General features: G+C 54.3%; 2 protein-coding genes and 1 long non-coding RNA gene across 4 annotated transcripts; all 3 read right to left on the reverse strand.

Moving 5' to 3' along the window:
- Positions 1-1996: 1996 nt before the first annotated feature.
- On the reverse strand, positions 1997-6360 carry LOC144298159 (uncharacterized). The gene is made up of 3 exons (XR_013365139.1): positions 5996-6360; positions 3968-5241; positions 1997-2775 (listed from the first exon to the last, which is right to left on the reverse strand). It is a non-coding gene; the product is annotated as an uncharacterized LOC144298159 (long non-coding RNA).
- A 2102-nt stretch (positions 6361-8462) lies between these two features.
- Positions 8463-11296, reverse strand: FOXS1 (forkhead box S1). Its single transcript, XM_077872662.1, has one exon. The coding sequence runs from the start codon at positions 9716-9718 to the stop codon at positions 8726-8728; it is 993 nt and encodes a 330-aa protein (XP_077728788.1). The 5' UTR covers positions 9719-11296; the 3' UTR covers positions 8463-8725.
- Positions 11297-11449: 153 nt separating this feature from the next.
- On the reverse strand, positions 11450-22054 carry LOC144298161 (interferon regulatory factor 4-like). Of its 2 annotated transcripts, none has more exons than XM_077872661.1 (8): positions 21881-22054; positions 16518-16707; positions 16111-16208; positions 15137-15248; positions 14949-15017; positions 13434-13802; positions 12726-12844; positions 11450-12498 (listed from the first exon to the last, which is right to left on the reverse strand). In XM_077872661.1, the coding sequence occupies exons 1-8, from the start codon at positions 22052-22054 to the stop codon at positions 12361-12363; spliced, it is 1269 nt and encodes a 422-aa protein (XP_077728787.1). In that variant the 3' UTR covers positions 11450-12360. The 2 variants fall into 2 exon arrangements, 1 of the variants encoding a protein (XP_077728787.1); XR_013365140.1 differs by having other exon boundaries at positions 12468-12498; positions 12726-12907.
- Positions 22055-23988: the final 1934 nt, after the last annotated feature.

Consider the following 23988-nt stretch of genomic DNA (forward strand, 5'->3'; position numbering starts at 1 on the left):
GCAGGCATTGTGTCATGGCTACCTCTTGGATGGGGAAACCCAGCCTCAGGGAGGTTAAGCCATTTGCTTGGTGTCACACGGCTAGTCGATGGCAGAGTCAGGGCTTGCACCAGACAGTATGGGCCCAGAGGCCCTGTTCCCAGCTGCCACACTGACCACCTCTTAAGAAATCTTGGACTTAACTATACATCAAGACCTTGTTCATCCCTACCTCCCCTGACTCCATGAATATTGACCCGGAGGGCAAGGCTGGGGGTTGTCACCCCCACTCTTGCCCTGTTCCAGCAGATGTGTGCAGACTTCCATTGCAGCAGGTGTCATGTAGGGCAAGGTGTGGCAGATTTGAGGGTCTAAGCCCGGTGGGTCTTACACTCAGGGTTTGGGGGGTCTGGGGAACCTGGGTTGGGGCTCTCGATGGGATGTGGGCTTACAGGGCCACAGGATCCCCAGGGCCATGGATCCCTGCCTGCCTGCCTGCCTGCCCGCCTGCTCACCACCTGCCAGCTGGGCCAGGCTTGTGGTTTCCTCTGAGTTCTCTCAGCGTCGTTGGCCCCAACCCAGGCTGAGCCTCGGCCACACAGCGTGATGATGAGAGATGAGTCACACCCATGGGGTGGTGGTGGGGGTGGGGGGGGGGAATGAGGAAATGAGGTCCAGCCATAGCACAGATTCAGGGCTGGGATCCAGCTGGGGATACCGAGGCCAAAACAAGGAAGGCCCCTCAACAGAGAGCGACACCTGGGACTAGAACCCAGGACCCCTGACTCTCAGCACAGGTCTCAATTTCCTCCATAATATACAAATGACAATCTCAGCTCTGCTCTCTACTGCCACTCCTAGGTCGTTGTGACAGTCGCAAGATGGAATAGGGCGCTCATTCACTGTATTTCACAGATGTAGAAACAGTTCAGAGAGGGAAGGTGACATGCCCAAGGCTACACAGCAAAGTAACACTTCCTAGGAAGGAAGCCCACCCAGAGCCATGGAACAGGGCTGATCACTGCTTCTGTTTCTATCACCTCCCAGGAACACATCTTGGAAAGCTCTTTTTGATTTATCAGAGGCCTCCTTTGGGCCTCCCCTGGTCCCTGGAGGTAAAGGATATAGACTTGACAAAATGGGTAGGGAAATGGGGGTTCAGAGATATTTTGTTCCCTCCAAGGGCCACAGAGCACATGCAGGAAAAAGGCACAGCAGCAGCCCCCAGTGTGGGGCTGAGTTTCTGCCTCTCTGCGGGCCTGGGCCCCAGCCCCACTACCGTCACTAGAACTCCCATCCCAGGCAGCCTCTCAGGGAAAAGATTTTCACCCTAGAAGCCATCCTGATGGAGGGAGAGACTCTATGGCTGTTTGGGGCCTGCCAGCTGGAGCCAGAGCCGCAGCCAAAGCTCTGGACTGTGATTCTTCAAGTGCCTGGTACCAGGCTGTGAGCATCCCCTGCCCCTCGCTTACTCTGCCCTGCCCACCAGGCCCCTCCTGCATGGCACCCATTACAATGACACCGTGATCTTCCCTGCAAGGTGCACTGTGCCCCACGGGGCCTACACCATGAGCTTGCCCTGCCCAGGGTCCTGGGCACCCCCTGTGGGCTAAGAGGGGTTAACACCCTCAGTGGGACAGCTCCTCCCGGCTGGTTCCAGCCCAGAGAACGTTCCTCCAAGACTATTTCCTGCCTCTGGGCCTTGGCCAGGCCCACAGTGACCACCCCCATGGGTCTGAGGCCGCATCTGGTTTGGATTACACCAGGCCTGGTGACGCTGCCTCTTCCTGTCTGCGTCCAGTGGCCTTGAATTCCACTGGCCACCTTGGACCCAACAGGGCAGTGGTGGGAAAAGATTCTGCCAGTGACAGGGCCACCCGAGGGTGTGAAGCAGTCAGGGCTGTCCTGAAGGATGTGCCTATTTGCACCGAGCTCCTGATCTCGCGGCTGCCCACGCACCTGTTCCTTTCAGCACCTTCATGGCTGTTATTTACTGAGCACCAGGCACCACAGCAAGTGATTTCCATTTATTTATTTTTATTTTTTTTAAAGATTTTATTTATTTATTCATAGACAGAGAGAGAGAGAGAGGCAGAGACACAGGCAGAGGGAGAAGCAGGCTCCATGCAGGGAGCCCGATGTGGGACTCGATCCCGGGTCCCCAGGATCACACCCCAGCCTGCAGGTGGCACCAAACCGCTGCGCCACCAGGGCTGCCCGTGATTTCCATTTATGAACTCATTTCATCCCCACCCTATGAGTGGATATTTCCATTAGATATCTCATTAAGATGAGGAAGGTGAAGCTCAGGGAGTTTATGGACATATCCATGAGTCCCCAGCCAGTAAATGGTAGGGTCACTATGCAAAGCAGGTGGTCCGACTTCTGACATATCCAATCATATCACAGCTGTTTGTTGAGTCCCTGCTCTGGGCCTGGGCCTGTGCTAGAACCTGGAGGTGAATTAGTCATGGTCTTCACCTCCAGGGAGCTCACACCTTTTGGAACCCCAGTAGGTGGGAGCTTGGGGGTTAGGGTGAAGCTGGAGGGCCATGGAAGAAGACATGAACCCTTATTCCCTTTTCTCCAGTGTCAGGAAGTGACACCCAGGCTGAGAGCAATAAGGAGCAGGCCTTTTCCAGATGGAGTGAGGATGGTGTTCCGGGCAGAGGAGAGCGCATGTCCAAAGGCTTGTAGCTAAGAGCCAGGTTGTCTTGGAGCCTTCCAGGGTGGCTTTTACATATGATGAAGCAGGAAATAAGTCTGGAGAAGTTGGCAGGGGCCTCAAATGCCAGCCTGAATCAGGGAAATAGGGAGACATGGAGGGGTTTTGAGCAAAGGAGGCACATTACCAGATCTGTGGTTTACAAGGATCCCTGAAGCCAGCAAGGACAGTGAGCAGGAGAGAAGGGCTGGAGGCAGGGAGGCCAGAAGGAGGCTGGGCCATGTCTGCTTGAGCGGTAGAGAGAGCTGTGGGGACAGGAGGGAGATGCAGGTCTCGGACACCTCTAGGGAGACAGGCTAATGACAGAGACTCGGCTCAGGTCACACAGAACGGGGTTCAAATCTACTTATTTGCCCTCTCTGAGCCTTAGTTTCCTGTCTGTAAAATGGGATAATAACAGTTCCTGTCTCCCAGGGACAATGAATTACATGAGGTATGTGGATAGAGTAGCGGGCCCAGGCTGCCAACCTTCTGTTTGTTCTACAACTATTTCTCCGGACCCTAATGTGTTCCAGACAGTGTTCTAGGTCCTGGGGGCAAGCAGCCAGGACACAAAAATCTCTGGCCTTGTGGAACTTTATTCTAGGTGGGAGAACTCTGACCAGGCAGTGGTGGGTGGGTGGGGGCAGCATGTGGGAGGGCTGCTCTAAGGACAGAGTTTGCACAGAGATCAAAGGGGACTCTGGGGGTTGGTGGAAGACTGTTCCAGGCAGAAGGAAGAGCAAGTGCAAAGACTGGAGTGAGGGTAGGACTTGCAGGGATGAAGCCAGATAACATGGTCCCACAGGACTTGGGCTTCTGTTCTGAGCGGGCCACGGAGCCCCAGGGGCTTCTCTGAGATTTAATCCATGGCGAATATGAATGGGAGGGTGGCCATGACCCCATTTGTCCACTCAGCAAACCTTTATTGAGGGCCTTCTGTGTGCTAGTCACTGGGTTAGGGAAATCAATAAAATGAACAAGGCAGACCAACCCCTGCTCCCTGAAGCTCACATTCTAAGGCAGAAACAATAAAAAGTGAACACACATAGAAATGCATAATCCCACATTACAGGAAATGCCTGGTGGAGGAAACAAATAGGATGCAGAGATGGAGAGTAATCTGGAGGCATCTAATCAGATAAGGGGTTGAGAGGGGTGGTTTCTCTGAGTAGATGATTTTTAACTTGGCCTCCTGATGTTGAGAAGTCAGCCAGTGGGGAGGAGCATTCCAGGTGGAGGGGACAGCTAGTGCAAGGGCCGGGAGGTGGAAACAGAACTCACCAGGGAGTTGGCTGTCTTCGGGAGCAGGAGGGTCAGCCTCTCCTTTGTATCCAAGACAGATCAGGGCTCCCTGAGGGCTGTGGTCAGGAGGAGGCAGCCCTGGACTTTCCAGGGGCCACCAGGCAGGATTCTGGCTGTGTGACTAAATGGGCCTCTGGTCTGTTTTTAGCCTGGAACCACTTCCTTTGGCCCCACCAGCCACCCTGTCACCACCCAGTTACCAGTGGGGCGGGAACAAAGATCAGGCGCCTCTGGCTGTGCGGGGACAGAGGTTTGCCACTCGCAAAGGAAGGAGCAGAGCAATGGAGCTGAGGGTACCAGGTCCCCCTGTGGGGTTGTCTCATGTTCTGATTTCATTCTTGTTGGCTGAATTGTACACATAGTATGTAGGATGAGGTTTCCCATATACCAGTCTTGGGGGTTGAAAACATTACCCCCATTTTTTTTTAAAGATTTTATTTATTTATTCATGAGACACACACACACACAGAGAAACAGAGACATAGGCAGAGGGTGAAGCAGGCTCCAAAGCAGACGCTTAACCACTGAGCCACCCAGGCGTCCCGCATTACCCCCATTTTACAGATGAAAAAAGTGATACTCAGAGATGTGAGTCCACGTGCTCAAAGTCACATGGCAAGGAAGAGGAGATGCCAGGAACTGAACCTAAAGCCTGTCTCTATAACAGTCTCCCCTTCCCCTCTATGCCCCCATCTCCACAAGAACTGGACCTTCCCCTGGGGGTAGATTGGGTTCAGGGGACCTGCCCCTGGGACCCAATCTTAAAAAAAAAAATTTAGGGCAGCTCCGGTGGCCCAGCGGTTTAGTGCCACCTTCAGCCCGGGGCCTGATCCTGGAGCCCAAGCAGGCTCCCTGCATGGAGCCTGCTTCTCCCTCTGCCTGTGTCTCTGCCATTCTGTGTGTGTGTGTGTGTGTGTGTGTGTGTGTGTGTGTCTGTCATGAATAAATAAATAAAATCTTAAAAAAAAAATTAAGAACTGCATTGCAGTTTCCTTGTGCCAGACCAGGTTCCAAGCACTTTGCAAATATCAGTTCATGTAATCCTCATAACAACCCCATAAGAATAGGTATTGTTAGTGCCCATAGGTTACAGATGAGGAAAATACAGAGAAGGGAAGCCACTTGCCCGAGGTCATACAGCTAGCAAGGCACAGAGCTGGGGTCTAAATGTGGGCAGTTGGGCTCCAGAGCTCCTTTTTCTAGCTGCTGTACCTGCTGCCTCTGGCAGCTTGGCCTTCAGGGGTGATAGGAGCCTGTGTGGAGACAGGAGACAGGATGTTTTGGCTGAAGACTAGATTGCTAGGTCCCATACACTCCCCACAGGCAGACAGGCCAGGCCTGCTGACCCAACCTCCCCCTTCTTCCTCATCACCGTGGCTGCCTCTGAGTGGCCAGCCCTCATCAGGACAGGGTCTCCAGGCCCCTGGCTCAGGCTGTCTGGGTGTGGGGAGTGTTGAGCTCTGGGCAGTGGAATGGGGAAGGAAGCGGGTGGGCGGGGGTGGGGGGAGCGGCGGGAGATAAGATGTGGAGGGTGGAGGAGTCTGAGGGTGGGGGTGGCCTCCCTGGGGGCAGGAAGAGCAGAGCCCAGAGCACCAGCAGGTGAAGAACTTGCTGACAGTCCTTTGGAGCTGCCAGACTTGGGTGGGAAGAGGTGGCCTCTAAAGACAGCGGGCTCCCCTTTCTTGGAACCCCTGGTATAGAGGGGATTCAGAAATTGGGCAGGAGGTGCCCTTTCAGCTCTGATATTCCAAGAATCTAAACTGCTGTGATTAAAAACTCTGGAATATTCTTAAATACCCCTGATTCTATCATGTTAGAGTTTGATTTAGCCTGCCTCTATAAGACAACTTGGCACCCTTTTCACTCTAACCTGCTGGGGAGGAGGGAGGATTGGGATCCCCTCCTGGAGACAGACAAGCCTCCAGTGAAGAGGGTCCCTGAGGCAGAGCCAGATGGGACAGCCCCTGCCCTCTAAGAGCCATACAGTTTAGGCAGCAGAGGAGTTACCTGCTCCTGCTTTGCTGTGTGACCTTGGGCACGTTGCTTGCTTTCTCTGGGCTTGGTGTGTCCATCTTTGCTGACGTGCTCTCTCTGGGTCGGTCCAGCGTAGGCATTCTGCATCTCTGCTAAGCACCATCCACCCCTCCAGGTGGGGGTGGCGAGGCAGGAGTCACAGGGCGTCTGTTGGTCATGGAAAGAATGTGAGGGCAGGAGGCCCAGTGGGTGGGGTCCTCAGGCTGGGCAGCAAGCAAAAGGCAACATGAGATCATGGTGTCTGGGCCTCCTAGTCCAGCACCTCTGGGGATGGGATCCCCTCCAGGCAGTCCCCCATGTCAGACCCTCCCCTGGGACCCAGACTCAGAGTCAGGCTGCCCTTTCCCCAACCCCTGCTAGGCAAAGGGAGTGAAATCAGGGCCCAGAGAGATGGGCACTCATCCAGGCTCATACAGCGAGGCCAAGGCAGGCACTGAGCCCAGGGTCCTGTTTGGGAATTGGGGCTGAGGCAACTTGTCTTCACTTCTTGACCATGTTGGGGGGTCAGAAAGGGACACAGAGAGAGGGCTCCCATAGCTGAGTCTATGCATCAGGGTGTGGTGGACCCTTTTTTGCACATTTCCCCAGGACAAAGGGTGAGACATGGCTTTTTTTTTTTTCCCCAAGCCCCCACCCCAGTTCAGAGGCTCAGCTCCATTGAGGATGGTTGGAGCAGGAGGCAGAGGCCCGGGCTCCCAGTTCAGCCAGCCTCCCTATCCTCCTACTAGCCCAGGACACAGGCTGGGAAGGGACTGGGGTCACCAGGTCTCCACAGGAATGCACCACAGGGAACAGTGCCCGGCAGAGGCCTCTTTCCCTGACCCAACTAAGAAAGAACACTTACTCCCCTGAATCTGTTTGTCCCTGTCTCTGTAACTGTTTGTCTCTGTGCATCGCACACACCCATACTCCCACAGAGGTATACACCTTGGAACAACCCACATGAGTGAGCATCTCTTTCTCCTCTCCCCACCCCTGCCTGCCCCGCTCACACAGAACTTCCCCCTCCTCTTCACTCATCAGGCTTCCCAGATGTGATGAGACAGGACAGACCCTCTCTTGTCCCCACATCGTTGCTAGATGGATTCCAGGTTAGGGTCCCGCCTGCATGGTGGGGAGGGGCCCTACAGCTGGCCAGGCACTTTCTCACCCCCTTCCGGCCACAGTGAGCCCCCACCCTGTGGGTCCCCCCTCCACCCTGGCGGCTCTGGAGTCTGTGGGAACCAGACAGTTGGGACTGTCCAGCCGGGCTTGCTTCCGCCCAGGCCCCAGGGGACCTGCTGAGGGAGGAGGGAGCAGCAGAGGCTGCAATCAGCATGGCCGCCTGCCTGAGTGAGGCCCTTGGATGGACTGGGCAGCCTGCTGGACTGAGGGGTCTCCAGCCCCGGGGGTGTTGCTTTATGGTGATAGAAGATCCAGCAGGCCCTTACACCAAACTCCAGAAAGGGGGTTCCCCCAGTATCCCTGACCTCTTTCTTTTCTCTGTATACCCAGGATCCAGATGGGGGTACCGAGGCTCCAGAAGGAAGGGTTTTGCTTCAGCAACTCTAGTATTGAAGGGTGTGGGGGACAGGGAGATTCCAGAGGTCTGTTCCTCTGAAGGGGGCCATGAATATACTCATTTCTCCTGCTTCTGCCCAAGGGAGAGGCTAGAAGAGGCCAGAGGTCAGGGCTCCTTCACTTCTGATCTGTACCCAGGATAGCCACCCACTCCCGCCATGACAGAAATGCTTTCTTAAGGAGTCATCAGGAGGCCTTGGAGAGCTGGGGACTCAGGGAAGTCCGTCATTCATGTGGGAAATGCAGACAAGGCGACTGGTGCCTGCCTTTGGGGTCAGGGTGCCTCTTTTGTACTGGCATTCCAGGATTCCATAAAAGCCCCTCCCACTCTAGAGTCCCCCCAAGCTCTGCTCCTACCCTGCGTGCATCCCCTGCATCCTCACTCAGACTGCAGGACAGGGGCTACATTTGCTGCCATCTGGAGTCAGATCTAACGAGCCCCAGGCTCTCTGAGCCTCAGTTTCTACCACCGTAAAATGGGGATGACATTCCAAATTGCACAGAGTTTGGTGAAAGGATATATACAAGCCCAGGACCAAATAAATGCCACAGATGGTCACATTATGAACACTCATAAGGGGGGTGAGGGTGCTGAGTCACAGAGCTTGGGGCTGGAGAATTAGCCCCTCAGGCCAGCCCAGCTTCGCCCCCTGCCTGGTGTCTCTTAGCTACACCCTTTTCTCTCTTCTCTATTCCCTGATTCCCCTTCCTCCACCTTCTTGGGAAACTCCCTGAGAAAGTCCCCAGCAGGAGAAAGCCTCATGTGGGACATTTTCCTCCAGGGTCCCCTGCCCCTGCCCCACAATCCCACAACCACAGCCACCGCACACAGAATCAGGCATCCCGGCCCTCAGCCCCCAACCATCCAGGAAGCTGGCCCTCATCATCACACTGGTTTTATTGGCCCTGAGAGCCACAGAGTCAACCCCAAGGGGGCCCTGCCTCCCCTCTCCCTCAAGTCCATCCGGAGGCTCTGGGGGCCGGCTGGCTGAGTGTTCACTACTCCAATCTTGGCTTCCTGTCCCGATCGCTGGTGTGCCAGGCCTGGGTCCCTTGAGAACTCCCCAGATCCTAGAGTCAGGCTCAGCTTGGAGCGTGTAGTTGGCAGGGGCCCTGCAGGGACTGCCCGAGGCCAGGCCAGCTTCACTCAAAGAAGAACATTCCTGGTGTCCGGTATAGGCAGGGGGTCAGCCCCAATGGGTAGCTGGAGCCTCCCTGGACAGGGAAGCTGCCTGCAACCCAGGGTTCCTTGGGGTCAGCTGGCAGGGGCAACGGGGCCCGCAGTGAGGCTGGAGGGGTAGGTGGTGCAGGAGAGGGGGCTGCTGAGGCCAAGAGGTGCTCAAGGCCCGGATCAGTCCCCATGCAGAAATTCAGTGCCTGCAGCCGGCACTGGTAGCTGCTCCCGATGCCCGCCTCTGGGGTCAAGATGGGTGTGGGGGCCTTGCTAAAACCCTCAGCCTCGGAGAAGCCAGCAGGAAAGCCAAATGCCGGGCATGGGGAAGATGAGGGGGCCACAGGGAGCTCCCCTGGGCCTGCAGGCTTAGGTGTGGGCATCTCTTTGGGCTCCGTCGGCGGCCGAGGCCTGGCATCAGGGGTCGCAGGGCACATGCTAGCTGGCAAGGCCCCCACCAGACCCCCAAAGCTTAGGCCCTTGGGCTCTGGCAGCTCCGGTGGGAATGGGCACTGCCTGGCAGTCATGGCATCGGGGACTCCTGGATCCCGGCTGCTCCCTCTGAGGGGTCCACGTCGTGCCTTGGCAGGGCCCCTGGCTCCCTCGGCACCTGCTCGCCGGGTGAAGCGTCGGCGTCGGCGCAGGAAGCTGCCGTGCTCAAACATGTCGTGGCAGTCGGGGTCCAGCGTCCAGTAGCTGCCCTTGCCTGGCTTGCGGTCATCGCGGGGCACCTTGACAAAGCACTCATTGAGTGACAGGTTGTGGCGGATGCTGTTCTGCCAGCCGGGCCGGTTGTGGCGGTAGAAGGCGAAGCGGCCCATGATGTAGCGGTAGATGCCACTGAGTGTGGCCCGCTGGCCTGGTGAGCTCTGGATGGCCATGGCGATCAGAGCTATGTAGCTGTAGGGAGGCTTGGTGGGCTCCGCCGCGGGGGCCAAGGGCCCGGGCAGGGGCTGCTGCTGCATGCTGGCCGGGCTGGCCGGGCTGGCCGGGCTGGCCGGGCTGGCGGCTGCCGGGACCACGGAGGGGCCAGGCTCGGCGTCCAGAGCTGGTGTCCGGCACAGCCGCCCGGGCTGGTTAAAAGGCCCACTGGCCCAGCCTCCCAGCCTGGAAAGGCAAAAAGGGGTGGGCCCACCAGGCTGCCCTCCCTTCCTCCCTCGCCCCCCTCCCCCAAGGCCCGAGAGAGAGGCGGGCAGGGAGGCCAGGACTGGGAAGCTGTGAGCAGCTGTGGGAGGTGGGGGGTGGGGGTAGGAGGGAAGGGACTGGGACCCCCGGGCGATGTGTGCTGGGAGCTGGTGGCTGCAAGGGACAGGACATGCAACTGAGTGAGACAGAGACAGAGAAACAAAAAGAGACAGAGGCAATTAAAAACAGAGAGAAAGACACAGAGGTCGAGACATGACAAGAGAAACGGTGGCACACACAACGAGGACAGAGGCAGAGACATACACAGAGACGAAGAGGAGGCCGAAAGAACAGAGACACACGTGGCCAGACACGCACACGCACGCACCGCACAAAGTTGGGATCGCTGAAAGAAATCAGTCTACAGAGATAGAGTGAAAGAGGCAGATCCCGAGAGAGACGCAGGCCCAGACACAAGAGATGGAGGCAGAGAGACACAGAGAGACCCACTGGGGAGAGACAAAGATTCAAAGCTGAGCTGGAGAACTGGGGGCACCGGTGGGAAAAGCCCCAGGAATCCTCAGGTCCCTGCCTCTAGCTCCTCTTTTCTGGTCTCCTTCTTCCAGGCCCGGGGTCTACTTTCTCCTCCCAGCAGCGCACAGCCCCTGGGGTCACGCTAGCTCTGAGATGTTCCAGGATGTTCGCTGTGGAGGCGGCGAGAACCGCTAAACCGGTACGCTGAGCTTGGGCGCCCTCTAGTGACTGGTGAGGGGAGGGCAACCATCTGGGCAGAGACATTTCCCTCTCCCCCAACAAAGAGGGGTTTGAAGCAAGTCTCTGACCCTGTCTGAGCCTCAGTTTTCCGTCTCCAAACTGGGGCTGGCGACTCTTCAGCTGTCCGTGCTGTGATGAGAAGGCAACAGCCCCTTTACACAGCATCCAGCATCCTCCTAGGGTCTAGCACAGAGTAGAGGTTTGGACATGACTCAAGAATGTCACTCTGAACTGAGGTTCCCCACCAGCTGCAGCCTTAGGCCAGCGAAGCCTAGGACAGTCAGGTCTTCTGAAGGATGGAGTGGCCTGCTCCATGCTCTCCCACCCATAAGAAACCAAGTCAAAGGACACCAACTGTGTGCCTCTCCATGTCAGCCTCCTGACAACTCATCTTCTCTCTCTGCATTTACTCCTTGGACCAAGATTGCTCCAAAGGCCTTCACGGCTTCTTTTGAATAGATGGGGAATCTAAGCCTCAGAAAGCTTAAGGGGCTTGCCTGAGGTCACACAGCTAGTGAGTGACAAAGCTGGGATTTGAACCCAGGATTCTGTTATCTCCTTAACACCACCTTTTCTACAGAAGAGCTGCAGGGATAGAGGACATCACTGGATCCCTATTGGAAAACAGGCTATGAACCCCAAGAGACCAGGAACGTGCTGTTTTGTCCAGCACTGGCCCAGAACTGAGTAGGTGCTTAATCAACATTAGCTGAATGAATAAAAAACAGTGATTGGATTGACCTCAGTCCTTTGTCAAAGCATACAGTTTCCCCCCTCCCTGGCCCCATGAAAGAGACTTATTAATCTATCACTAAGAGATTTATTATGTTGCCATCTGTAGGAGAATCCCTATAAAGAAAGTCAGAAATCAGAAGAGGGAACAAGGTCTGATATCCAGGGCAGGAAACAGTAAGTTTACTGCCAAGGCAGGGTCAATTGCCTTCATGATTGAAGGGGCTCCCTCCCAATTTTCAAGGACTCCCTACAACTTGCAGTTTGCAAAGTTCACTGGGGTTTAGGGACGGCCTGGACCCCCGCTTCCTGCTTTCGCTTCTGCCTTAGGGCTGTGTTTGGGGGTTTGCCTCAGTTTCTCTAAACACAGTATCTACTGGCGCTGGTGGTTCAGCTGTCAGCCCCCAAAGACCCCGGTTCAGGCCAAGTTTTCTGCTGTGGGATCCCCTCCCTGGCCGTATAAGAATGGAGACTAGTGACAGGTGGGAGGAAGGGTCTGGAAACTCAGAGCCCCTCAGAGGCAGGCAATTCTGTTACTATGTGGTTTCACTCTGATCCCTGAGGATCTAATTATCTGTAAAACCAGCTTTAAGCAAACCTTATAATGAATCAGTTGGAGGTAAAGCAGGCTCTCAAGTATACCATCTCAGACTTGTTGGGCTCCCAACAAGAAATGAAGTTTTGTTTCTGCCCTAATTGCTGTTTCTGGAACCTCAAGGTTGAGTTTGGTTTCCTCCTGACTTCCCAGGCCCAGCTGCATGCTGTCCGCCTACGCGCCTTGTTCCAGGGCTGCGTCTCTGCCTCTGCGGCTGAGAGGTTGAAGGGCACAGATCTGCTTCCGCTGTCCCCACAGACCTGGCTGATGGGTGTGGGGGGGTGGCCTCAAGTCCACTGGCAGTTGGGCAGCTCTGGGGTGAGATCCACACCCGGGGTGGGAGGGCTGACTTCAGATGGTAGGAGAGGAGGAAGTGATCCTTTATTGCTGATTCAGCTGCGCCGTAAGCAGGTGAGTGACACCATCGGACATGCTGAGCTGGGGACTTGCCATGGCTGGGGCACCAAGATAGTGGCGCTTGGAGTCCAGGAAGAGCTGGCGGGCGAAGACTGGCTCCACCTGTGAGGGTGTGGGGTGCAATGAGTCAACTCTCTCAGCACCCCCTAGGTTTCCATAGGAAGTCACAGCCCTGGTGACAGTCTCCCCACCCCACAGACACTTTACATGCAGGGTCCTACAGACCAGAAGGTCATCAAGTCAGGAAATGAGGACAGGAGGGAGTCAGTAAGGGGCTGTTCCAGGTGATTGGAAGGCGTGGCTCTTCACTGGAGTGGGAGGTGACTCACGTGGGCCATGATGAGCCGCTCCTCCGGCTGGTCTGGGGGCCCTGGGTATTCCTCACCAAAGCACAGATGGATTTGGTACTCGGGCTCCTGGCCACCATCCTGCAGGTGGGCTCGCAATTCTACAGGCAGCAAGACTGGGGGCTTGGGAATCCCACCTGGTGCTTATATCCCATGCCCATGACCTGGAAGGCCACATCCCCATTGTGCGCCCGTGCCCTGTGCCCACTTCCACATCCCTATACCTGTCTCATGTCCCACATCTGTGCCTACTTCCAGTGCTCATGCCCTGTGCCTTGTGCTTCTACGCTCACTATCAGCCTGTGCCCATTGCCATCCACCTATACCTATGGTGTGCCCAGGGCCTGAGTGCCCAGCCTAGGCTTAGTGCCCTATACCAAGGCACCTGCTCAAGTCTTACGCTCATGCGCACAGCCAATGCCCCCAGCCTGCCCCGTGCCTACCCTCCCCATAAGTCTATGCCCATATCTGCGCCCAGGTCCCCCGATGCCCATATTTGCTCCCGCTCGCGGCGCTTGTGTGTCTCATCCTTTGTTTCCACGTCCACCACAAGCCCAGAATCCATAAGCCCATTCGCCTGCCCTCACGTCTCGCGTGCGCCCTCTCCTCTGCTCTCGTGCTTCCGCCCACGCCCCTTGTGCCCAGCCACTCTGTCCCACGCTGCCAGCGGGCCCACCGCCGTGCTCTTACCCTCGAGGAAGCGGCGCGTGTCTAGTAGCTGGCAGGTGCGCTCGCGCTCCAGCTTGTTGGGCTGCGCGCGGTGCGGGGCGAGCGGGCCGCGCCAGTACACGCGGCCCCGGCACAGGCGCTTGGCGAACACGCCCTCGGGGGCCACCCACAGCAGCACGCCCCGCTCCAGGTGCCGTAGCAAGTGCCGCAGCACGCGGGCGCCGGGCGGCGGCTCCGGGAAGCGGACCTGCGCGACGCGCGGCGGCGGCCCCAGCAGGTGCTCGGCCGCGGTGACTGCCCGAGGGCTCAGGCGACAGCCCTCCGCGGTGCGCGCGGTGGTTTCCTGCACCAGCTCCGCGCCGTAGAACAGCCGCACGTGCAGCCAGCAGTCTGCGGGGCCGGGAGAGGGGGCGCGCCGGGCGTTGGAGGCCCCAGCACCGAACACCCTCTCAACAGGGCAGGGGACGCCCCCACCGCCCGAGGTCCTGCGGGCCCCCATGTCGGGAGTTTTTGGTGCTTCCTCCGGATAAATGATAATGATAATTCTAGTAGTAGCAGTAGTAGTACTAGTACCAGTAGTAAATAGCTGCAGCTTCCAGTATAAATGAACTGGTAGTTGAGCTCCAGAGTCAAAAGCATAGGATCTGAGGCCATCTGTACAACTGGGACAGGCTAGGGCCCTTCCAGTCCCAATCTCTGGGATTCTAGGAGCTTCTTTCCAGCAAATATATATATTTTTTATTTATTCATGAGAGAGAGAGAGAGAGAGAGAGAGAGGTGGAGGCAGAGGGAGAAGCAGGCTCCATGCAGGGAGCCTGACGTGGGACTCAATCCCAGGTCTCCAGGATCAGGCCCTGGGCTGAAGGCTGTGCTAAACCGCTGAGCCACCCGGGCTGCCCCCCAGCAAATATTTTAATGCTGATAGAAGCAACAATAAAACAGCAGGTTCCCATATGAGGGGACAGCAGGATGCTCAAAAGGTTGGGCTGGGAGCTCTGCTGCCCTGCCATTGCATTTTGATCTTTCAACTGCCACTTATGAGCTGTGACCCGAGTAACTTTCCCAGGGACACCTGGGTGGCTCACTGATTGAGGGTCTGTCTTTGGCTCAGGTAGTAATCTCGGGGTCCTGGGATTGGGTCCCACATCAGGCTCCCCGCAGGGAGCCTGCCTCTCTCTCTGCCTATGTCTCTGCCTCTCTCTGTGTGTCTCTCATGAATAAATGAATAAAATCTTAAAAAAAAAAAAAAACTTTCAGAAGGCTACTGTGTGATTTCGGGCAAGGTTCTTTTTTTGGGGGGGGTAAGGTTCTTAATCTCTGTGTTGGGTTTCTGTATCTGTAAAGTGGGGGTGATAGCAGTATCTATCTCACAGGGCTGCAGGAGAGCTTAGGAAGATGCCTGGCATAAACTAAGCCCTCAACAAATGTTAGCTCTTTTTATTATCTGGGCTGGGTGCTTTGGGTAAAAGACAAAGGCTAGCTGGCTCTCCCCAGTTCTGCACACTAGTCAGAGGGGAGAGCCTGCAGATTCCTTACCAGGGTTGCTGAAATCCTCAGAGGAGGGCAAGGGGCTCCAGTGGTATGCAGGTTCCTGCACCTGGTACCCTAGGGAAGGAGGGGAAGCTGTCAGGCACCACTTCACCCTGGGTCTCTCCACCCCTAGGTCAAGGTCCTGGAGGAGGCCAGAGAGGAGGCAGGCATGAGTGAGGCGATCTGGTCCTTACTGTGGTCAGCCAGAGGGCCTGTGAGCTGGGCAGCTGATGGCAGAGAGGCCCGCTGGGCCAGCCTGGGGGGTTGCTCCTCGTTCTTATCCTCTGTGGTTGATCTGGAGCTGTCCTGGCCATTGGGAGAGAGTTATGAGGGTGGGAGAGGAGACTGTGGGCCACAGGAGTTCCCAGACTGTCCTCAATGGGGCAGAAGGAGGCCTGGACAGACTGCAGGCCAGTTGGGGTCAATAGAGGCTGTAAGGTTTCAGAGCTCAAGACCTTTTCTCTCCCAGAGGTAAAGAATTGATGGAGCCGTTGGAGATTAGGGGGTTGGAGATGAAGCTCACTATGCCAGGAAGAGAAGAGTGAAGAGTGAATTAGCAGATGGGGGTTCAGAGGTGATAGAGGGGACAGAGGTGATAAAAATGGAGACAGAGTGATAGAGATGGGGGACAGAATATAGAATGCATGCTGATGGAGGCACTAGGGACAGTGGATTGGACCAGGCTGGTGGGGGGATGGGGACAGAGCAATGAACCATGGATGGTGGGGGAGAGGTGGTGGTGGTAATGGGGATGATATGGACAGGGTGATGGGGGTGGAGATGCTGGGGTGATGGCAACAGCGAGAAGGTGAGGGAAATGCAGTGACAGAGCTGCATCTGCTGAGGGCAGAGTGATGGACCCAATGATGACAGGGGCAAGGGATGAATTTCAGGAGAGAGGCCTGAGGCAGATGGTGATGGAGTTGAAGGGAACAAGGGGCACCCAGAGGTGACAGAGGCAAAGGGAACAGGACAATGGAGCTGAAGATGGTGGTGCAGATAGAGCAGAGGTAAGAAGAGGTCGAGCTGGCAGGAGGGATGGGGATGGTGATGGAGCAGCAGCTGGAGGAGAGGACAGGACAGATGACAGCGCCAGAGAGCACCGAGGGCAGTTCGGGTGAGAGGTGACCGAGCTGGCAAGGCTGCAGAAGCTTGAAGGACAACCAACCTGGTCTGTCCTGCAGGCCGGCTCTGTCACTTCTCTGGGGGACTCCTGCTGACTCTGAAGAATGTTCTTCTTTTCAGGGGGAGCACAAGCCCTGGCAACTGGGTGGAGCAAGAGGCAAGCTGTTGTTTCCTGGGCCTCAAGGGGAGCCCCCCCAGTAGAGGTGATCCCACATGAGGATGAGGTCACAGCATGATTTCAGGCAGGGCCCACCTCTCTCTGGGCTTCAGTCTCCTCCTTTTCTAATGGGAACAGAAATTGAATGTCTATGGGTCTTTCTGTGTTTACCAACCCGGGAGTTTAAGCTTAATAAGCCCACCATTTCTCAGTTGACATACAGATGGGCAAGATGAGGTTGTTATTGCCTAGAGAGCTTCCCTCGGCCACTACCTCCAGGGGCAAGATGGTACCTGGACAATGGGCACCGTTGGACACAATCCGGTAGACTTTGTAGGGGTTGGAGACATCCAGCTGGCTGCGCTCGCGCACCTCACAGAAGTCGGCGCTCTTGTTGAGGGCACAGCGGAGCCGGGTCTTCCAGGTTGGAGGGTCCTCCTTGTCAATGCCCTCTAGGTGCTTGCCCTTGTATATGGCCCAAGCCTGAGGATGAGCAGTGGTGCTTGGGGAGGGATAGACCTGGAGTGGGGCCGGTGCTGTGCAGAAGGAGGGGGGCCTGCCTCACCTCCCACCCTTCTCTATCTCCCTCCAGGCCTCTGTCCCCTTCCCCTTCATCCTTTTCTGTTTCTTCCTCCCTCCATCCAACGCATGTTCCTCAAGCTCCTACAGCGTGCCAGGCCTGAGCCAGAGACTGGGGACTGAATGGGGAACAAGATAGACGTGACTGCTGCTCTCTAGGAACTCAAGTCTGATGAGAGAAAACAGCTACAAACAGCTAAATGGAAATAACAATATTCCAGGTTGTGGATTATGATCAATTTAAAAAAAAGGATCGTGGGATATAAAAGAATGGCAGTGCTTCGCTATCTGGAGAACTATAAAAATAAATCCTGACCTATTGCCACAGACAAAGTGGACTTCAGATGATTCAAAAACTCAAGGTGAGGGCAGCCCAGGTGACTCAGTGGTTTAGCGCCGCCTTCAGCCCAGGGCATGATCCTGGAGACTCGGGATCGAGTCCCACATCAGGCTCCTTGCATAGAGCCTGTTTCTCCCTCTGCCTGTGTCTCTGCCTCTCTCTCTGTCTCTCTCACGGATAAATAAATAAAATCTTTAAAAAAACCAAAAAACAAAAACCCAAGGTGAGAGGTGAAAGTGGAAGCCAATAGAAGATAAAACTCTTTCAGGGGGAGAGAATGCCTTCCTGTGCCCCCTCAAAGGCATGGACCAGAAGGCAAAACAAAGATGATGTCTGAAATCGGCAAGGGGCTAATTTTAGAACATACAAGTAACTTCACAAACCAACAGGAAACCAGAGAGCATCCCCTAAAGAAAAAGTTCTTATCAAAGGGCAAGAATGGGCAATTTAGGGAGGAGGAAACCAGAAGCCCATGAGCATATGAGGATGTACTTTAAACTCATTAGTGTCAGAGAAATGTACAATAAAAATGTGAACTACTGGGGTGCTTAGGTGGCTCAGTGGGTTAGGCATCGGACTCGATCTTAGCTCAGGTCTTGATCTCAGGGTCATGAGTTCAGGCCCCACGCTGGGCTCCATGCTAGGCGTGGAGCCTACTTAGTTTTTTTTTTTTTTTTTTTTTTTTTTTAAGGGAGCTATCAACTATAAGCCAACAAAATATTTAGTGAGTTGGATAATGCCAGGAGATGGTGGGGATGTGGACACTATTAGTGGGTGTGGGATGGTACAGAGCTTCTGGATGGTAATCAAGCATGTCTCATCAAATTAAGTCTAAATATACTCTCTGAGTAGAAATCCCAATTCCAAAGGAATTCTCACAGGGGCTTATGAGGGGAGCAGGGCTAGGATATTCACTATAGCATTGCTTGTGGTGCTCAAGAGCAAACTTGTGTCCATCCCCAGGAAAGTGGATAGAGGTGTGTGTGTGTCATGGACGCCCACTATAGAGTCTATGCAGCATCTAGAAGCATCTAGGAGCAACAAATAAGATGTACAGAGAACAAAAATAAATCTTCAGAGCATGATCCTGAGCAAAAAAAGGGAAGACACAGAATGAGATCTACAGACAACGTGAAGTGTATGAGGTAAGCATACATACAAAACATTTCTCTGTAAGAAAGCATACAGACCAGAGATATTTGTTAAACACATTAGAATGACTGTAGTGGCAGAGGCATTAAATAAATAAGAATATGAGGGGCTACTTTAGAGGGGTTATCAGAAATGCCTCTATGAGGAAGTGGCATTTGAATTGATGCCTCAACGAAAAGGATGGAGTCCAACAAAGAGCTGGGGGAAGGGTGGTCTAGGTAGAAGGAACAGCAAGTACAAAGGTCCTGAGGTGGGAAGACTGATAGATTCAAGCAAGGCCTGTGTGACTGGAGCAGAGGGACCACAAGGGAGAGCAGGAGGAGATATATTGGTTGCAAAAACCACATTCAATACTGGAGGGTTTTAACTCATGAATCCTATTCAGTCATTGCCTTCAGAGATTCCAGACCTGATGTGGAAAAATGAACACCAAACAGAAAACGCAGCTCCTGTGTTGGGGCTGCTTGGCAATGGTGAGAACTTTAAGGCTTGATTTTGCTGCCTGCAAACTGTGTCCACAATACCTAACCTGATGTGGTTGTGCGGGGTGTAGCATGAGTGGTCTCGGTCTGTGTAAAGTACTTAGCACAGTGCCTGGCACACAGTCAGTGCTTATTTATTGAACTTTTGTTCATTATATTAAGGATATAACTGAAAGTTAACCTGGGCACAGGACACAGGGTACTATCACTATGGTGAAAGAGGGACCTTTGCTTTGTCTGCTGCTCTGTCCCCCAGCGCCTAGAGTGGTACCTGGTACACAAGAGACACTGTGTGTAACTTTGTTTTATGTGTGTTTCTGTTTAAGAAACATTTTATTTCATATAAACTGCTTCATTCCCACTGAGCTCATGGCCAACAGCACAATAACTTATGCCTGACTGAAGCTTGTCTGAAGCTTATTTTTTCCATAAGACACATCATAGCCTTGTCATATGTGGGAACATTAGACAGCACTTTGGGGTTACACAGGCTTGGGGGCCGTTTTAAATAGTAAAATTGCCAACAAAAAGCACAAAAATATGGGAAAATGTGGCACTAAATAGCCCTTGAAAAGAACACCTGTTTCTAGTAGAAGAGCTGAGACAAGAAAGCAAAGCATCACTTTGTTCAGCGTCAGCTGGGAATGTGTGCGTCTGGGGACCAAACTGGCCATTCTGCACCTGCCCGTGGGCCACAAAAGTGCCTTGAGTACTGACTTTGGAATTGCAAATACATGTTAGCGAATATGCAAATCTGCAAATATAGAATCCGCGAATAATGAGGGTCCACTGCATGTAGTGCGGGGAGGGGAAGAGAAAGTAGAGACAGATGGAAGCTGCATCGTGAAGCTCCTCAAAGGCCGAGCTTTATCCCGTGCCCTTTGGGGCACCAGGAGGGTGCAAAGCCAGGGAGTTCCTTGCATGGGTCAGTGGTGGATTGAGGGGAGGGCAGGGCCAGTCTCTCAGAATCTCCCTCTTCTGAACAGCACATGGTCCTAAGGGACAGGCTATGTAACCCCCCGTTCAATACTCACTGAGTACCTTCTGTGGGCCAGGCCCTGTGCTCAGTGTCACAAGCCTCACGTAGCTGCAGGCAGTCTGCTGCGGAGGAGTTGTTTCAATGGAAGAAGCAGAAGGAATCAGAGGTGGCCTAGGAGAAGCACTGAGTTGGAATTTAATAAACGCATTCAACAGATGAATGCATTAGGGAAGGCTCCTGAGATGTTTAAGCTGAACAAGATGAGTTGGCCAGGTAAAGCTGAAGAGGAGAGGGTATTTTAGTCAGGGTGAACAGCAGGTGCAAAGGTCTAACAGTGAAGGTCTAACACATGAAGCATTTAGAAACTGAAAGAACTGTCAGGTCAGGTCTAAAGCCAGGGAAGGGAAGGGTGGGGAGAGATGAGCCAGGGAGGAGCAGTTCATGCACAGCTCTGAGGTCTTGGTAAGGAGTTAGAACTTTATCCCAAGAGCAATGGGGAGGCCATGGAAGGATTCTAAGTAGGTAAGTGTCAAGGCAAGATTTACATTTAGGAAGATCTCCTGGGATCCCTGGGCGGCTCAGCAGTTTAGCGCCTGCCTTCGGTCCAGAGCATGATCCTGGAGTCCTGGGATCGAGTCCCACATCGGGCTCCCTGCATGAAGTCTGCTTCTCTGTCTGCCTATGTCTCTGCCTTTCTCTCTCTCTTTGTCTCTCATGGATAAATAAATAAAATCTTAAAAAAAAAAAAGGAAGATCTCTCTGGAGGACTGAGGGGAGATCTGAGGGGCAGGAGGGAGCAGGGAGCTCTGTGAGGTTGTTGGGATTGTCCTGGTGAGAGATGGTGGAAATGGATCCAAGCAGATGGACTGCAGAGAAACTTCTGTAGGAAGAGCCAGCAGGCCTTGGTGATAGAGTGCAATGAGACTGGAAGGGAGAGGAGAAGCCAGGGTTCAGGTGCCCGGCTCTGGAGTCTGGTGACTTTTAGTGCCACCTTCCATCTGGGGACACACAGAAGTTTGTCGAGGCAAACTAGGAAGTGTGGTACTGAAGATGTGCTGAGTTTGAGAGTTCTGGGGGTCATGAGACCAGCAGGCTTGGGGCCTGGAGGGGAGGCTGGGAAAGGTGGGGCTGTGGAGGAGGGGAGTGGGCCATGAGGAGGGAGGTCCTGGAGCAGTGCTGAGAGCACCCACAGAGGAGTGGAGGGCGGGGGAGGTTGAGTTTGGGATCAGGAAGGTAGAAAGAAAATGGAGTGAGGGTGGTGATGGGAGCAGATTCTGGAAACCAAGTGAAAGTGTATCATGGAGAAAGGGTCCACTGGGCCCAGACCAATCAAGAGGTCAAAGATAATGGTGATGGCATCTTTGGATTTGTAAACGAGTGATGTTTAGCAGAAGGGACAGAAGCCAGACTGAGGGAGGGAGTTGATGACCAGACCTGTGAAAGTAGGAGCCAAAGGTGGCTGTGGTGTTTGGGTGGTGGCAGTGGCTGGCTTATTGCTCAGAGGAGAGCTTCCAGAGTTTTGAAGTTGATGGGAAGGAGGCCATTAACTTGAAGGAAGTTAATGGTGACTGAGGCTGAAGAGGGCATCCCTGGAGGAGAAGCATCCTTGGAGGGGGTGCATCTGTAGAGGAGGGCCATCCCTGGAGGGGGGGGCATCCCTAAAGGGGATCCCTGAGAAGGGTTGGTGTAGGGAAGCACCAAATGTGTCCCCAGGCTACCGAGATTGGCAGTTTGGAGAGGTGGGAAGTTGTGGGAATCCCCGGTGGTGTCTAGTTTCCCCGTGGGAAGGGAGGAGAGGCCTCCTGGAGAGGTAGGGGATGGTGCACGTATTGCCCCTTTGGCTGATTCTGTTTTAAGAGGGCATCCTTGGGGAGCCCTGGGGGGGCTCAGTGGCTGAGCATCTGTCATTGGCTCAGGGCATGATGCCAGAGTCCCTGGATGGAGTCCTGCGTTGAAGTGCCCAAAGGGATCCTGCTTCTCCCTCTGCCTGTGTCTCTGTGTTTCTCACGAATAAGTAAAATCTTTTTTTAAAAAAAGAGGGCGTCATTGGGTCTCCCATACATGCACAACACTCTCTGCAACCTAGAGACAGCTGAGGCTAAGGGGCAAGCGAATGGCCCTTACCCTGAAGAGTGCCGCGTCCTGCTGCGCCCGGTAGCCCTGCTGGGCCGCGTGCTTCCAGGGGATGCGGAAGAGGGTCTTGCCTGCGTCCTCCCAGCGCAACCCCGCGTAGCGCCCGCTCTCGATCTGTGCCACCAGCCAGTCGCGGAGTCGCAAGGGACCCCCGGCCCCCGCCATCGGTCGCCTGCCGGCGGGGACCTTCCCTTCCTCCTTCCGCCAGGGGTCGCCGGCCATCCAGGACGCAGTGCGCCGGCGGCCAGGTGTGGGGTGCGCGGTGGCTGGGACCCCAGCACGACCCAGCACGACAGGGAATAGCGAAGCCACCTGGATGGGGCGCGGAGGCGGCGAAACTGAAAGTTCTGGATGGGCGAGTTTCGCTTTCCTTTTCTCTCCCTCTGACCCTGGGAGGCCCCATCCTTTGCACTTCTCGCCCTTCTCTGTGGTAGCCTGGCCCAGAGGGCATCTTGTGAGACAGAGTAGGCATTTCGAGGCACAGTGGGATGCTAAGACCCACTGGAGGGTACTGGGGAGGATACCCTAGGATCTGCCTGTCCCCGCTGGGGCTCAGAGGTGCAACCAGAGGCATCCATTGCCCCACCCATGCACCTGTTCTCTGTCCTTCCCAGCCTATGGGAACCTTACAGGTCTCTTTTCAGGACCTGGACTGTAGAAGTTGTAAAGCCACGGTGCTTCTTAGACTAACTCTCATCAGAATTGGGAGGCAGAGACTGGTTTACAATGTACAGTCCTTGCCTCCACACCAGATCTGCAGAAAAAGACTTCCTGGGTAAGAAGCCCAGTAATCTGCATTTAACAAGTTCTGTGGGATTCTGATCCAGGTGGTCTATGGGCCACACTTGGAGAAATATTTCTTTAAATACTGGGGAGTTCTCATCTACAGTGTTGACCTGGCTAAAGCCTTTCTTGGAGGTCCTCAGGCCAGTTCTCACTACAGTGTGTGAGATGAGTATCATTACCCATTTATTATTAAGAAGAAGAAGGTGGGTGCCTGGGTGGCTCAATCAGTTGGGCATCTGCCTTTGGCTCAGGTCATGAGCCCAGGCTGGAGAGGGGATCCAGTCCTGCGTTGGGCTCCCTGCTCCTCGGGGAGTCTATTTCTCCCTCTATTCATTCCCCCCTGCTTGTGATCTCTCTCTCATGCTCTCTCTCTCAAATAAATAAATAAAATCTTTCTCTCAAACAAAACAAAACAAAAAATGGCTCAGAGAGATTAAAGCCCTGTAGCAAGGTCATGAAGCTAGTACCTGGAGCAGTCAAGATCTGAACCTGTGTCTCTCTATTCCCAAAGCCCAGGAGCCTAAACAGTGCCCCACACTATCCCTCAACAGTTTACACCTGGGGTTTAGGGACACCCACACCCACAGAAAGTATATACAAACTCTTTCATGTCTGTGCATTTTTCTAGGGTTTGTATCTTTCATTTAATTGTCAAAGGAGGGTTGCAATTTGAAAGAGGTCTAGTTGCTCAGACTACTCCACCCTTAGTTGCATACAGGGGGGAAACTACAACTCCGAGCAAGCAAAGAGTTGGATGCCCAGTCACATTGACCAACGGCTGGTAGTACTATCTTTCATGTAGCAACTGTCACGGGGGGCTTTCTTCATGCTCCGCACCCTCTGTTCTCACATGCTAGCCACCACTCAGTTCTGACCCCTCTATAGTTATAGCCACGACTCAGACTCACCTGTAGGGCTCCAGCAGGGCCCAAAGCATTTCATAGGATTAAATCCAAGAGTAATAATTACATCTTAGCGGGAATTTTAAGTGTGCCAGACAATCTCTTCATTTTTCTGGGTGGCAGAGTCATAGTAATTAGGAGGATGGGGTTCCCAGCCCCACCCCTGGCTATCTGGTGACCTTGGACACCAACTTCAGTTTCAGAGGGCAAGGCTGGGCAGCAGGTGAGGATTATTTCATCCATCTTCCCACCCCCCAATACTGGAATCTGGGCTCCCCCCACAGCCCTGAACACAGTGCTCAGTGCATAACAGGAAAGGAACTCCATACAGGTGGCTCTTAGAGGTTTTTCTGACCCCTCTCAACTCCAAGTTACCTTTAGTTCAGAAAACTCAGCTCCGATGACCTCTGT

The sequence above is a fragment of the Canis aureus genome, chromosome 26 (genome assembly GCF_053574225.1).
Source record: "Canis aureus isolate CA01 chromosome 26, VMU_Caureus_v.1.0, whole genome shotgun sequence".
Taxonomy (NCBI): domain Eukaryota; kingdom Metazoa; phylum Chordata; class Mammalia; order Carnivora; family Canidae; genus Canis; species Canis aureus.

Bases quoted from the DNA above. Each gene is read 5' to 3' on its own strand.
- FOXS1 (XM_077872662.1), bottom strand. From the start codon at position 9,718: ATGCAGCAGCAGCCCCTGCCCGGGCCCTTGGCCCCCGCGGCGGAGCCC.
- LOC144298161 (XM_077872661.1), bottom strand. From the start codon at position 22,054: ATGGCGGGGGCCGGGGGTCCCTTGCGACTCCGCGACTGGCTGGTGGCA. The intron at 15,018-15,136 runs GTAAGGACCAGA...CTCCTTCCCTAG, and splicing joins AGGCCCTCTGGCTGACCACA to GGTACCAGGTGCAGGAACCT. The intron at 12,845-13,433 runs GTAAGAGCACGG...TGCTGCCTGTAG, and splicing joins CACGCGCCGCTTCCTCGAGG to AATTGCGAGCCCACCTGCAG.